The sequence below is a fragment of the Herpailurus yagouaroundi genome, unplaced genomic scaffold, assembly GCF_014898765.1.
Source record: "Herpailurus yagouaroundi ecotype Mexico unplaced genomic scaffold, PumYag 182, whole genome shotgun sequence".
Lineage (NCBI taxonomy): Eukaryota > Metazoa > Chordata > Mammalia > Carnivora > Felidae > Herpailurus > Herpailurus yagouaroundi.
In genome coordinates, this window is record NW_024412413.1 from 33931229 (window position 1) to 33946486 (window position 15258).

Sequence of the window (15258 nt, forward strand, 5' to 3'; positions counted from 1 at the left end):
GCATATGTGTTTATATACATGTAGAAATATAATATATAAAATATGGAGAACTGGAGAGCAATTATGATAGTAACTATTGGGGGGGAAATGATTTTTTTGAGCTCTGTGAAATCTTGTCTAAATCAATGCATATAAAACTTATAGAAACATTTGAGATCACTTTTGGTTGCTGTTGTTGGGGGTGAGGAGGATTCAAAGAAAGTGTATGCCTGCTTCTTTGCCAAGGTCCAGAGATCCGCTAGCTTGAAGTGTGAGCCAGAGGGAACCCACAGTCCTTAGACTTCCTTTCCCTGGCTCCCTCCCCTAGCCTGGGAAGCCAAGCTGGCGTTGGTGGGAGGAGGGGAAGTGATGGGGCCGGACCAGGGTCAGCAGGAAAGGAGTTGGTGGGGGGCCCGAAATCCTAGCGTCCATGTCCTTGGGGAAATTATGCGGGCCCTGGCCCCTGGACGGCGCTTTCCCACGGCGGCGTGGCGGGAGCAAGGGAGTTCGGTGGTCACTGCACCTTGGCCTCCCGCACCCGCGTCTAGTCGCCCAGCTCTGCCAGGTTGCGCGGGTCGTGGGTTCGATTTCGCGTGGGAACAGGTGATGCCTCCTCTCACCGCTAGACCTTCACTGCGCGCTTCAAGTTCCACGAAATCCTCCAGGTTCACTACTTGAGAGGCAGGAGCACACAGTTGGCTGGCTCTTCCTTCAAACTCACACAGCCCCCAAATCTCAGTAATGTTAAAGATGCGGCAGGGGTCGGTGTAAACACCCCAAATCCCGTCTGGTTCTGACCGCCCGTGCTGTGATCAGGCCTGGAGCGCTTTGGTCTTTTAGGTCCTTCAACTTTCGGAAAATGAACTTGAAAAGTGTGGATGCGTGGGGTTGGGGGAAACTCTTAGAATCTTGAACTCGGGGGCTCCTCTGAGTCCACCTTGATCCAGTCTCCGGCTTTGCTCCTCCTCCACGCATTTTAGAGCCCTGAACCCCCTCCCCCCCCCCTCCTCTGGGCAGGGGAATTTTGTGTCCAATCGGTAGACAGAAAGTTCTTGGCCCCCACTCTTGCTTGCTACGATCAGATTACTTCTCACAGACTGGAGCTGGTTGGGAGGTGGGGGTATTTACTTTTAATCCTTTTATATGTGTTCAGTTCACCTTGTGTGGTTGGGTGTGGAAAGCGGGGGAGGGGGGTTTCCCAAGGGAGTGAAATTCCCATTCCATGGATATTACCATGCCCGTGGGGTTGGCAGTTCTTAAAGTTTAACAAGTCTGCAAATAGCTACAGAACACAATAGAGCCCCCTCCCTTCCTCTCTCTCTCTCTCTCTCTCTCTCTCTCTCTCTCCTCTCTCTCTTTCTTTTCCTGCTTCCAAACGCCTTCTTCGAGGCTGAAGCTGGGCAGGTCTCCAAAGGTGCAGCAGCCACAACAATCCAGCAGTTCAAAGTCAGGCAGCAATTGCACAACTACCAGCAACTCTCTGAGCCTGCTGCTAATGAGCTGAAAGCCAGGACCGTCTGAGGAGGTGAAGAGGAAGCTTCCAGCCCTCCTCCCTCCAATTCGAAATCCAGATATCTCCACACCCCACCCCAGATAACTCTGAGACACGGTCCTTGCTATTCGCTTGCCTGGGGGACCATGGCTCCCTTTGGAAGAAATTTGCTGAAGACTCGGCATAAAAACAGGTAAAGTTCAGCGTGTGTGTCCTCGGGGCTTCTGTGTGAAAGTGTTATGTTTTGTTGCAATTAGATTATGATGAAAACTGTTAGGGGGGAAAGCTCTAGGGAATAAGGTTTTGTATTTATACTCAACTGGTGAGGTTATTATTCCAGTAACGGGGATCTCAGTGGCCTCAAGGATCACTGAAAAAACAAAAAACAAAAAACAAAAAAACATATATATTCTTTTTGTTCCCCCTTTGACCAGTCCTGGTTCCACAACTAGCATCATCAGAATCTCTCTTTGTGTTGCGGGGCATATTTGAGAGTAGTGGGAAGGCACGTTTCATTTTGGTTCAGAGTTTTAGCATATTATAGGAAGGGTTAAATTTTTGATGAAGATAGAACTAGAATTTATTGGCCACTAATTAGAAGGAAAAACACAGCTGTAGATACAATCCGGAAACAATGCTTTGGCTCCCCTTTAAGTGGGGCATTCCTGAAACCTGGAAAGTTCCCAAAGTGAAGATACTTTGTAGAGAAACTTTTTGTGAACTGATTCTTTCAAGTATCTTTGGGAACTTTAGGTGGTTGTAGGCACCAAAGGAGGATTCAGTCAGCTGTCCTCCTTTGTCTGCATTATTAGAATTTTACTTTGGTTTGATTTTTTTGCTATTTCAAGCCTGCAATGCCCATAGTGTAAATGTGTAAAAAAATGTATTTCTCTCTTTGTTTTTCTCTGTCTCTCTGTCTCTGTCTCTGTCTCTCTCTCTCTCTCTCTCTCTCACACACACACACACAGATTTTCATTGAGTTAGTATGTGTGTTTCAGCCCTATTAAGTATTTTATTAACACTTCAAATGTTACATTTTTATGCCAAAACAATTTGAGGATTATTTTAGACATGGGCTTTACTCTTTTAAAATGTATTTATTTTGGAATAAAGGCTTTTCAGTAACTCTTCTTTCCATCATGCGTGTTTGTACTTGTCATAATTTACTTAGGGTAAACTTAAAAGCATACAATTACATGGTAGGAAATGATACAATTATTTTAAGGTGTCTGCATGATAATATATAGTGATACAGTTTTAAAGTAAAGCTCCATACTTTGAGCTTAAATATCTACCTGTTTTTATTCCAAATGTATCCATGATTTAGTTGATTAAGTTTTCTGAAGAAACTAAAGCAACAATAATTAGTACTACAAAACTTTCTAAACCAGTTTTATTTGCTAATGATTTGGTAATGTGTCACAAATATGGCATTTCTGGTAATTAGTGAAACTATAGGTTACAACAAAGAAATATGTCTGATTATTTAAAAATATATATTAGTAATGGCTATTAAAAATAAGTTTGTATTTTCCTACTGTCAATGCATTAAAAAATATACCAGAAGGCTTCTCTTGCCAACAGAAAGTCTTCCTGCTTTTTAAGCGATTATTTAGTAGCACTGTTTGTGAAGTATGTTTGTTTAAATGCGATCAAAATATATAAAAAATCACTTGGGGAAAAGTTCGTGGTTTTATAAAACAAGTTGTGTTTTTGGCATGCTTTCTGAATACTAACTACCTGTGTAGTTCAGGGTTGTTGCATGTGTGTGCTTTTGTTTTTGATTTTGATTACTATTAATTCTAGAATTCTGTCAATGGTAAGCCAAATAACAGTTCAATATCACCTTGTGTGCACCCCTGAGAGTTTGCCCAGGGAAGTGCGTCCACTTTCGCTATCTCAATTTTGCCACTGTACCCTCTACCATTAAACTAGCTTTTCATTCAGGTGTGTATAACAAACAGTTTTTAATATGATATTTTCTATACAAAATTATGAGAAAAATGGAGAGAATAAAAAATGAGGAGTTTAATAGTATTTCAGGTTTCTCTGAGGAAATGGAATGGTGTTCCCAGTGGTGATGCTTTATTGTGAATGTGTTTTGATGAAAGCGGTAATAGGATATGTGTAAGTTGCTCTAATAATTGAGTGTTTCCTGTTACGAATTTGTATTTTTCCAAGCCTTAAGAGAAATTAATCCACAGCAGTGGTCAGAAAGATAAAATATGGATATCTCAAACTAAGCAGCACATAAACCATGTGGTGTTTTGAGATAGAATAAATATATGTATTTTTTCAGTGTCCAGTATTGCTATAGATGAGATATTTTTATGTGTTTTTTTGTTCTGTTTTTTTTTAACCTTTTCAAAGGTGAAACTACAGATGAAACTTAGTTACATGATTAAGTCTATCATTTTGTTTACTGCATTCCATAATGGCTTAAATAATCTTACTTGGACATATAGGAACTAAATATTTTTCCTTATATGACAGGTGACTCATCCTTTGATAGCAAATGTGATTGGTGATAAAACATTCATCTGATAAGCCATTCCTCAAATATATAGTATAGAATTCCTTGTAGAATGCAGAGGAAGAATTCCAGTGTTTGTGTATCTCCTGATACATAATTTCTACAAGTAAATTTCTACAAGTAAAATTTCTACAATTTGACCATAAATGCATCTTTGTCAGCAGGGAAAAAATACAGATTACTAGAAGAAATATCAGGAATTTGAGATCATGAAATTTTGGCAAAGTTTTGTATCGAACTTTTCCGGATCTGTTCTCTTTCTGTCTTTTCAAAGCATGAGGCAGAAAATCTTATAGAAAATATAAACTGTAAAGCTTAGAGAGGGCAGTGCCGTATCTGTGTAATCACCATTGTGTGTTGTGCGTAGGACAGTGCCTGGCATATTATGGATCTGTAATACAGTTATTTATATAATTTTATAAATTACCTTATAAAAACCTTGTTACTATTTTATTCTGTGCTCATCATCTGAGGTCAGCAGGTATTGTATAAAAGTGAATACTTCATAAAGGGTAAAATCTAAAACCCAAATAAATACACAAATAATTTTATAGATTTGGACACCAAGTTAATCCTCCCCCACCAGATAATCTTTTCTAAATTTTAAGAAGCATTTAAATTTTTTAAAAAATGAGGCAACAGTCTCTTGGGAATTTGAGAATAATGTATGATCACAAATGATTATATTTTGGCACACAGAAATGGAGCCAGCTGAAAATCTTGATGTTCATAATCAGAATTAACCTTTTAAATTTTCTAATTGTAGTAACAATGCCACAAATGTTTCATCAGAAGGAAGAAATAAGTTTTGCGGTTAGGATAAAAGTTGCTGGCAAGATGGATGTTTTCTCTGAAATTAGAAGTATGGTTATTTGTGAATTCAGCAGAATGGAAAGCTATCATGTACTATTTTGTCTAACCTCAAATAAACACTTAAAATGTTCCTGAAATTGGATTAAGAAATGCCAGCTATTTGAGCATGTGCATCTTTTTAGTTCCCAGGAGTTTCTGAAAGAGATTTCCCCTGATGATACCTGGTAACTTAAGTAGTTCTTCGTTGGCAACAGACAGCCCATTAGGAACAATGACTGGAATGCTTTATCCCTGGCAAAAATATACCGAGAGCAGGGAAGGCAGTGAAATTGAGCTCTAGGTTAAATCTTGAATCGTTGCTCAAACAACTATCAGCCAACTTAAAAATCCTCTACATAAGATCTTGTATTATGTACTGTATCAGTTCATGAAACATGTCAAGGTGAAATGTTCTTAAATGGACTTTTTGAGAAAAATGTTTAAAATTATAGCTGGTTAACATTTTGATTTAAAGAACATCTTTATTAGCTGGACCACATTACAGAAAGTTTTGCTGTTATTTGATTGGTATGCAGTTCCAGGAGATCTGATAATAGTTCTAAAAGTTCACAAAAGTGTGTCTCTCTTGTTTTCATTTTAGTTCTGAAAATAGAATAAAGTTGAGGAGGGGCATATATTTACCTCTTCCGGGTGTATGCGGATACCAGTCCTTGATAAGGAATTTCTTTGTCTCTAGTATATTGGGTTTCTGAAACAAGGCAATATGTTATCTGTACTGTTCAACATGCTTCTGTGCTCTAATATTCTTTAATGTATGTTTTCTTAGGAGTTTTTAAAGACATGTTTTTGGCAAAAGACACACAACACATATAACATTTCCTTTTTTAAAGAAATAGGTTGTGATTGTCATTCCTGTGTAAACTGTTATAATAATACACCTTCTAGACAACATTTGCATATTTGTTTATTATCATTTAAGAAAAATTATTAATGTGAATGGTCACCCAAGGGCAAAGTAATTACTTCGTGTAGATAAAATAGAATCTTGGGTACATGTTCAGCAGTGATAAGCAACATATTTTAAGAATAAGAATGATCAATGAGGATAAAATATGCTGACAAACAAGGGAAATTATCCTCAATGGTTTATATCTGCAGGCTAGAATGCCCTCTGTTTTTATGAATAAAGTGACTTGAGAGATCTATAAAACATTCTTGTTGAGTATACTCAGTAAGAACAGGGACCTAGATAATCAGTGAATAGGTTCTCAAATATCTGTTGATTGAATAACAGCTGGTCCCCATACAGTACTTGGATCAGAGTACATCAGTACATTTTCACTGAGTGGACGCATAGATAACTTAAAGAATGAATCCTTAAATTCAAGGTTGCCCTCTCATTATACCTGCTCCTAGGCTCAGCTCCTCTCTTTCAAATGGTGAATGGCCCTATTTGACAAATAGACTTTACCAGGCTTCTGATAGAAAACAAACCAAGTGGCAGGGTAACTCATTCTTCTCAAGAAAAGCTCTTATTTCCCTTCATGTTCCTTGAGTGCAACCATGTATGTATATGGGTGAGGTTTGGCAGATGATGGTGAATGGCTATTATAGATATCACTGCAAAGTGTGGAACATTGCCTCCTCTTTTTGAGATAACAGGAAAATATGATTGGGAACTATTTGTTTTCTTACATGATATGAGGATTTATTCTCTTTGTATGAGAAAATTGTAGTTCATGAGACAAACGGAAAATTCTAGAACTAGGCAGAAAAATAAGAATTCCATCAGGGGCACCTGAGTGGCCCAGGTGGTTAAATATCTGACTCTTGATTTGGACTCAGGTCATGATTTCTCGGTATCATGAGATATCATGAGATACTTGATCATGAGATCAAGCCCTAATCAGCCTCCTAGAACCTGCTTGGGATTTTCTCTCCCTGAATCTCTGCCCTTCCTCCTGCTTGTGCTTTCTCAAAAGAAAGAAAGAAAGAAGGGAGGGAGGAAGGGAAGGAAAGAAGGAAAGAAGGAGGGAAGGGAGGGAAGGGAAGAAGGAAGAGAGGAGGGAAGGGAGGGAAGAAGGGAGGAAGGAGGGAAGGGAGGAAGGGAGGGAGGGAAAAAGGGAAGAAAGGAAGGAGGGAAGGAAGGATTACAGTAGGCATTGGGTTATATCTCCCATTTGCCATTACTAATTGTGTGCCCTAGGGCAAATATTTAATCTTTTTAATGCAAGAACAACAATAATGATGGCATGCAAAGGAAAATCCAAGTTTGACAATTGGAGGAGGATTGCTCTTTAATAGAATACACAATTATGAGTAAAACTATTACTAAGATCATTCTGGGGAAAACAGCTATGCAAATGAGGCAGCACTTATGTTTAAGCTTCATTAGCTGGCTTCAGGGTAAATCCACCTTTGCTAGCTGTTCTTATAACACTATGTGCCACTCTTCTGAGTGGTTTACATAATACTTAAAATAATGCTGTGAAGAAGGTACTATTATTTTTCCTATTTTCCATTTGAGGCAATTAAGACACAGAGCAGTGCAACAAATAATAAGTGGCAGAAACAGGATTCGAATCCATGCACCTAACCATTATTCTGTATGGCCCATTTAGGACTTAGTTTTCTCATCTCTAAAATAGTGTTAATTCATAGACAAATGGAATAGAATAGAGACTCCAGAATTGGACCCACAAAAGTATGGCCAACTAATCTTTGACAAAGCAGGAAAGAATATCCATTGGAAAAAAGACAGTATCTTTAACAAACGGTACTGGGAGAACTGGACAGCAACGTGCATAAGAATGAAACTAGACCATTTTCTTACACCATTTATAAAAATAAACGCAAAATGGACAAAGGACCTGAATATGAGACAGGAAACCATCGAAACCCTAGAGGAGAAAGTAGGAAAAAAACCTCTCTGACTTCAGCCGCAGCATTTTCTTACTTGACACATCTCTAAAGGCAAGGGAATTAAAAGCAAAAATGAACTATTGGGACCTCATGAAGATAAAAAGCTTCTGCACTGCAAAGAAAACAATCAACAAAACTAAAAGGCAACTGACGGAATGGGAGAAGATTTTTGCAAATGACATATCAGACAAAGGGCTAGTATCCAAAAACTATAAAGAACTCACCAAACTCCACACCTGAAAAACAAATAATCCAGTGAAGAAATGGGCAGAAAACATGAATTGAATAGACACTTCTCTAAAGAAGACATCCAGATGGCCAACAGGCACATGAAAAGATGTTCAACGTCGCTCCTCATCAGGGAAATACAAATGAAAACCACACTGAGATATCACCTCACGCCAGTCAGAGTGTCCAAAATGAACAAATCAGGAGACTATAGATGCTGGAGAGGATGTGGAAAAATGGGAACCCTCTTGCACTGTTGGTGGGAATGCAAACTGGTATAGCCACTCTGGAAAACAGTGTGGAGTTTCCTCAAAAAATTAAAAATAGACCTACCCTATGACCCAGCAATAGCACTGCTAGGAATTTACCCAAGGGATACAGGAGTGCTGATGTGGAGGGGCACTTGTACCCCAATGTTTATAGCAGCACTCTCAACAATAGCCAAATTATGGAAAGAGCCTAAATGTCCATCAACTGATGAATGGATAAAGAAATTGTGGTTTATATACACAATGGAATACTACATGGCAATGAGAAAGAATGAAATATGGCCTTTTGTAGCAACGTGGATGGAACTGGAGAGTGTGATGCTAAGTGAAATAAGTCAGGCAGAGAAAGACAGATATCATATGTTTTCACTCTTATGTGGATCCTGAGAAACTTAACAGAAGACCATGGGGGAGGGGAAGGAAAAAAAAAAGTTAGGGGAGGGAGCCAAACCATAAGAGACTCTAAAAAGCTGAGAATAAACTGAGTGTTGATGGGGAGTAGGAGGGAGGAAAGGGTGGGTGATGGGCACTGAAGAGGACACCTGTTGGGATGAGCAGTGGGTGTTGTATGGAAACCAATTTGACAATACATTTCATATTGAAAAAAAAAAAAGAAAAGCTAGATCTGAAAAGTGAAAAAGTAATCAATCTGAATTGAAAACAATTGAAAAATAAAATGAAAATTAAAAAATAAATAAATAAATAAAATAGTGTTAATTCTAAACCACCTAGTGTGAGACTAAATCTGATTATATTTAAAAGACAGCACAGTACTAAGATAGTAATGAAATCTCAGTAAATATTCACTCCTGTTCAGGCCTGTAGGATTGAAATGCTATGAACTATATCTCTTAAGTTTTTAATATTTACACATGGTATGATATTTTGGGCCTTGAAATCTCAACTCAGAACTTCTGTATTGCCACTGATGTCTTTTCCTCCTTAGATACAAATAAGTATATTATAAATTACTGAATATGATTAGAAATGAGTTTACCAAAGTTGTACAAAACTATCTTTGCCGGGGCACCTGGGTAGCTCAGTTGATGACTCAGTCAGATGTTTAGTCTGACTCTTGATCTCAGGGTCCTGAGTTTGGGTCCCATGCTGGGCATGAAACCTGCTTAAAAAAAAAAAAAAAAAAGAAAACAAAACTGTTTTTAGAGCTTGATGTAATATTTGAGTTTGAATAGCTTTTAGGTTCAATCCTCACACTTCTTTAGAGCCAAATTGTGATACCATTAATGATTTTGCAAGGTGTAACATACCATAGTTTAAGGGATATTTCCTTATGTGTCTTTGAGAAGTTTTCATAAAAAGAAAGGATACATAATTTAAATATTTCTATCTTATCTTTGTCTAATAAAATGAAAGATTGAGTTAGATTTTTAAATCCCTTTAATTTCTAAACTTCTATGATTTTAAAATGTCCTCTGCAGAGTAGAATTTAATTCTCTTGCCTTGCTTTTACCTTTTAAAGATAACTTTTAATAACAGCATTAAAAGAAGGATTTTTTTTGTGCGTGTATAATTTTATTTTACCTAAAACATGATGCACTGCCACATAACCTCTACCACAAAATGTTGCCTTATGGTAAAGCTCAAAAGTGTTTATTTCCACTTATAAAAAAATGGGATTACTTTATAAATTATACTATCTAAGAATTATTGAGTGTTTGCTATTTGATATGCACAAGTTTTAGTTTAATAAAACAAATATATGAATGTTAAGAGTAGCTATCTTTTTATTTTAGCTCTTTAGGATTGGTAAACTCTGCATTTAGTATTGTACCAGACATGCAAAGACACAACCTAATTCCTAAGAGATTAAACTAATTGAGAGAACAGTACTGTAGTTAAATATCTCAAGCATGAACTTCCTTTTAAATCACCCTTCCATGGGAAACTGTCCTTGACAGGGTAGGTAAAATCACAATCTTTATGATGCAATTAAGAAGATGAGAGTATACTTGCTTGCAGTGGAAGAAGGCTGTTCCTTGGTACATTAGGTGCTCAGTAAATGTTTTTGATTGCCTCTAAGTAGAAGTAAAAGAGGAGTGCATGGAGGAAAAAAAAATAATAATAAAAGGAGCATCATCATAATTAGATAGCATTTATTAAACTCCCACAGTTAGGTGACAGGCTTGGACAAGAGTAGGGAACACAGTAAGATGTGTAAAAAGATGTAGGAGGGGGCTGAATCACACAATGGTAAGACTGACTAAGATAGGATAATCAAGAGATAAGGATCGAGGAGCAGACAGAAATATGGTCAGTTTGGCAAGAATCCATAATCTTGGTGGGGTTGGTAAAAAGAAAGCATTTACAATTGAGGAAGTGCACAGAAAAAATTTAAGGATGTGTCTATATAGCAGTATTAGATTTACAATCTAATAATTATATTACATTGGTCAGTTTAGCAGTTCATAAAACTGAGTTATTCTGCTTTGTAAATATTTTAAATTTTTGTTAATGCGATAGTGGTCCAACTTTAGCAAGTTTTTATGCTCACTAATTATGGTATACAGTTGACAGGAGTTTTGTAGCCAAGCCTTCCTGATATACTGCACAGTACATGCTTGTTCTCAACCAATGACTAGGATTTTTTACAGCCACCTCAAATACTTCTAGTTACTCTACTCTTCATTTACTCTGATTTTTTTCTGTCCAAAAATTCCCTGCAGCTATGGGTAACTGAGGGTACTTAAGATCCAATAGCAGAGCATTAGTTTGGGGAGACCATGGTCTTTCATAGTAGAGCCTGAGGATACCCACCCTCAGATCTGCACGTAAGGATCTTACATTTGCCTAGAAGCCATGAAAGATGATATTGAAAATCCATGGGTAGACATACAATAACCACAATCTCATATGAAGAAAATAGTTGTATACAATTAGGAAAAGTACTTATGAGGCTATAGTGGATGTTTGAGATTCCATCCTTTTTAATAGTGTGGGAAGTTAGGCACTTTTTAGCAGTGGGCCACAATGTATATTAGCCTTGGTTTCTTGGCTGCCTGGGCTATTCTTGTAGTGAAAGTCAAAAGAATTTCTTCCCAGAGCTATTAATAATAGGCATGAGATTTAGACTAAGTTACTTTTTTAAAAAAATGTTGATCATCTTTTTTTTAATTTTTTTTAACATTTTATTTATTTTTGAGACAGGGAGAGACAGAGCATGAATAGGGGAGAGTCAGACAGAGAGAGACACAGAATCTGAAACAGGCTGCAGGCTCTGAGCTGTCAGCACAGAGCCCAACGCGAGGCTCGAACTCACGGACCCAGAGATCATGACCTGAGCCAAAGTCGGCCGCTTAACCAACTGAGCCACCCAGGTGCCCCAAAATGTTCATCATCTTTACTGGTTCTACCTTTAGTTAGGAGAACTTAACGTGATTATAGTTTCCAGGATTAAGTGAAATGACAGTGTGTGTTATATGATACCTTACAAAGTCTGAGAATACTACCAGACTACTTACTTATCTGCCTTAGCTTCTAAAAACAAAACATTCATCAACTATCCTGCTTTGTCAGATTTGGCAACTACTTACATATATTTGCTTTGTGATGACTCAAGATGATGGTTATTTGATGATTTTTAAAAATTCATAAATATTAAATTAACCACACGTTTTGGGGGGCATGATGAAAGAACAAAGAGGAATCAGATATGGATCATGCTTTTAAGGAATTTGCTGATTAGCAGGTACACAGACATACATAAATTATTAAAGTACAGGGCAGGCGTTTTAAAGTACATTCAATGATAAATATTTATTTACCTTATAATATGTGCCACATGTTATTTTAAATGTTAAGGATGAAATAGTGAGAAAGATCATCAAGATCTCAGCCCTTGAACTGATGGTGTAGTGGGGGCCAGGCAGGCAATAAACAAACAATAAATGAACAAGACATGTCAGATAGTGATTATTGTTAAAAGAGTCACTACGGAGGCAGAATTTTTTAACTATTTTTATTAGTTTATTTATTTTGAGAGACAGAGAGTGAGCAGGGGAGGGGCAGAGAGTGAGGGGGAGAGAGAGAATCTCAATCAGGCTCCACGTTGTCAATGCAGAGCCCGACGTGGGGCTCAATCCCATGAACCGCTAGATCAGGACCTGAGCTGAGACCAAGAGCTGGATGCTTAACCGAATAAGCCACCCAGGCACCCCTGGAGGCAGAATTTATACAAATTAAACACTGAGTGGATAGGGCAGTAGACAATATCAGGATGAAAAACAAAGAATCAATGATAACTATAAATTTGGGCTTGAGTAACTGGGAACATAGTGGTATGATCATAAAGAACAGAAAAAAATGGCAGACGTAATTTTAGGAAGGGAAGAAGATCAGGATGAAGAGTGAAAAATTCAAGGTGTAATTTGTGTGTTTCCAAATATTCCACCTCCAAACACCTGGTGTTTGGACACAACACACCTGAGTTGGGACTGTGAAAGCAGCCTTTCATCCAGCCTACTCTGCTGCCTCTTGACATCTATATGGGACTGATTAATATGGAGCATACTGCACCTGGAACAGGGCTCGAAAGGCAAAACATTGGTTTCCCAGTCAGGGCCTTCAAGCTGACTAATCCTATGTCAAACCTACTCAATCTCCAGGAAGCATTTAGTGCCCATCCTTTTAGTGATCCTTTAATTATCACCTTAGTTGAAATTACTTCCAAGCATGGCCATCACTTCTAAGGGATTACAGATTTCTTCTGTTTAAAGATTTGGTTATTTTGACCTTTATATCCCCTAGAGAGTCATGTGTAGAATTATGTAGATATGGGAGTTTAAATAATGTCTTAGTATTTAGATAAATAAAATCTAGATTTTGGGTGCAGGTAAATCATCTAGGTCAGGAGTTGGCAAACATTTTGTGTAAAGGCCACATAACCAATGTTTTAGGTTTTGGGGGCCATAATGTCACCATCCCAACTACTCAACTCCGTCAGTGTAGCATGAAAACAACCACGGACAATATATAATTAAATGGGCATGACTATATACCAACAAAACTTTATTTACAAAAATAGGTGGTGGGACAACTGTAACTACCCGGCCCTAGTTGACTGAAAATTTCTTTTTGTTTACTTCCCCCAAACACACTTCTACCTCCCTGCTGCAAAATAATAAATAAATAAATAAATAAATAAATAAAACCAAACCAAACCAAAACAAAAGAAAGAACATTTAACATCGACTGTGTTAGACACTTAGGCTTCAAAGATGAATGATTCAGTCCAGGACCTACCTGGCAAACTAGAAAAAAGAAAGGTAGAAAATGCTATTACTGAACGCATCAAGAAGGAGCACCCATTTCCATCTGGGGTGGCAGGAATGGGGTTATTCAGAGAAGGTAAGGGAATTTTCCTATTGAAAGTGACATTTAAGAAGAGTAAGAGTTAGCTTCAGGCAAGGAAATAGGTTATAGAAAATCTCAGAATGAAAACAAAACCATGGCAGATGTAGTCCAGTCTAGAAATCCATAGGGTGATACATATGGCATCCCTTGGAACTATGAGAGATCAGGGAGAAGTTAGGGGTAGCTAGTTATGTGCATATTAATATGCATATCAAAGAGTGCTTGCCTATGATATGGGGGAATCTGATAATGGAAGGAATCCTAGGAATAGGCAGGAGAGAGAGAAAGCAGGAGAGAGAGGGGGAAGGGCAGAGACAGGAGAGACAGGGAGAAAAAGGAAGAGAGAGTAATTGAAAAAGGACTTAGAAACCATTTAAAGATTTTAATGAAGGAAGGTATACTGGTAGACTTACAGTTTAAAAAGGGCAGCCTGGCAATATTGTGAAGCACAAATGTGAAGTGGGCAAAAGTTTGTAATAGGACAATATGTAATAACTTACTATAGTAATCCGTTGTGAAACTGAGAGTTGTCTGAATCATAGCAGTGGTGATTGACATAAATGTGCATATGTGAGACATTTGGGAGAATGAATAAGACAGACTTAGTGACTGGTTGTTAAAGGGGGATGAGATAGAGAAAAGAATCTAAGGGAAGGGAAACAAAAATAATATAAAAACAGGGAGGGGGACAAAACAGAAGAGATTCATAAATATGGAGAACAAACTGAGGGTTGTGTAGCGGGGATGGGCTAAATGGGTAAGGGGCACTAAGGAATCTCCTCCTGAAATCATTGTTGCACTATATGCTAACTAATTTGGATGTAAATTTTTAAAAATAAAAAAAGAAAATTAAAAAAAAAAGAAAAGAATCTAGAAAGATCCAAGTTTTTAAGCTTGAGAGAAAAGGTGGCGGGATGGTGATTACAGTCAGTAGGGTGGGGAATCAGGAGGTGAATAGTTTGTAATATGAGTGGAGAGGATGATGAATTAGTTTTGATCAGTAAAATTTGAGTTTCCTATGGATTATACACTATAAATATGAAGTAAGCATGAAAAATGGAGGTTGAGAATATGGATCCACAGCTCAAGGGCAAAATATTTAGATTTGGGATTATTAGCATACAATTGACTGATAAGGTTGTGGACAATATTAGACCTACCCACAAAATGTGTACAGTGAGACAAAAAATGAGTCACTGGAACTTGGGGGATTTTATTTGTATCAGCTATTACCTATTGCATAATAAAACATCCTAAAAATTAGTGGCTGAAAACATCTTGTTATTTGTCTTGATTCTTTTTTTCTTTGGAGATATTTTTTAATTTAAATTTTGGTTAACATATCATGCAATATTGGTTTCCGGAGTAGAACTCAGTGATTCATCACTAACATGCAATATCCAGTGCTCGTCACTAGTGCCTTTCTAATACCCATCACCCATCTAGCCCATCCTCCCCTGCCACCTCCCTCTGTCAACCCAGAGTTTGTTCTTATCATCAAGAGTCTCTTGCGGTTTGTTTCCATCTCTCCTTTTTTCCACTGTCTGGATTATTTTTTATTTTTATTTTTGTTATTTTTAAATATTTATTTATTTATTTATTTATTTATTTATTTATTTATATGTCTTGATTCTGTGGGTGAACTGGGGGTG

At 37.5% G+C, this 15258-nt stretch overlaps 1 protein-coding gene across 1 annotated transcript in view; it reads left to right on the forward strand.

Annotated features, from left to right (window-relative positions):
* Nucleotides 1-1197: 1197 nt before the first annotated feature.
* Nucleotides 1198-15258, forward strand: part of RASSF9 (Ras association domain family member 9) — a 30075-nt gene continuing 16014 nt past the window's right edge. Inside the window, exon 1 of the mRNA XM_040491292.1 lies at nt 1198-1664. Coding sequence (XP_040347226.1) covers nt 1618-1664 — 47 coding nt within the window. The 5' untranslated portion in view covers nt 1198-1617. The remainder of the gene's footprint in view (nt 1665-15258) is intronic.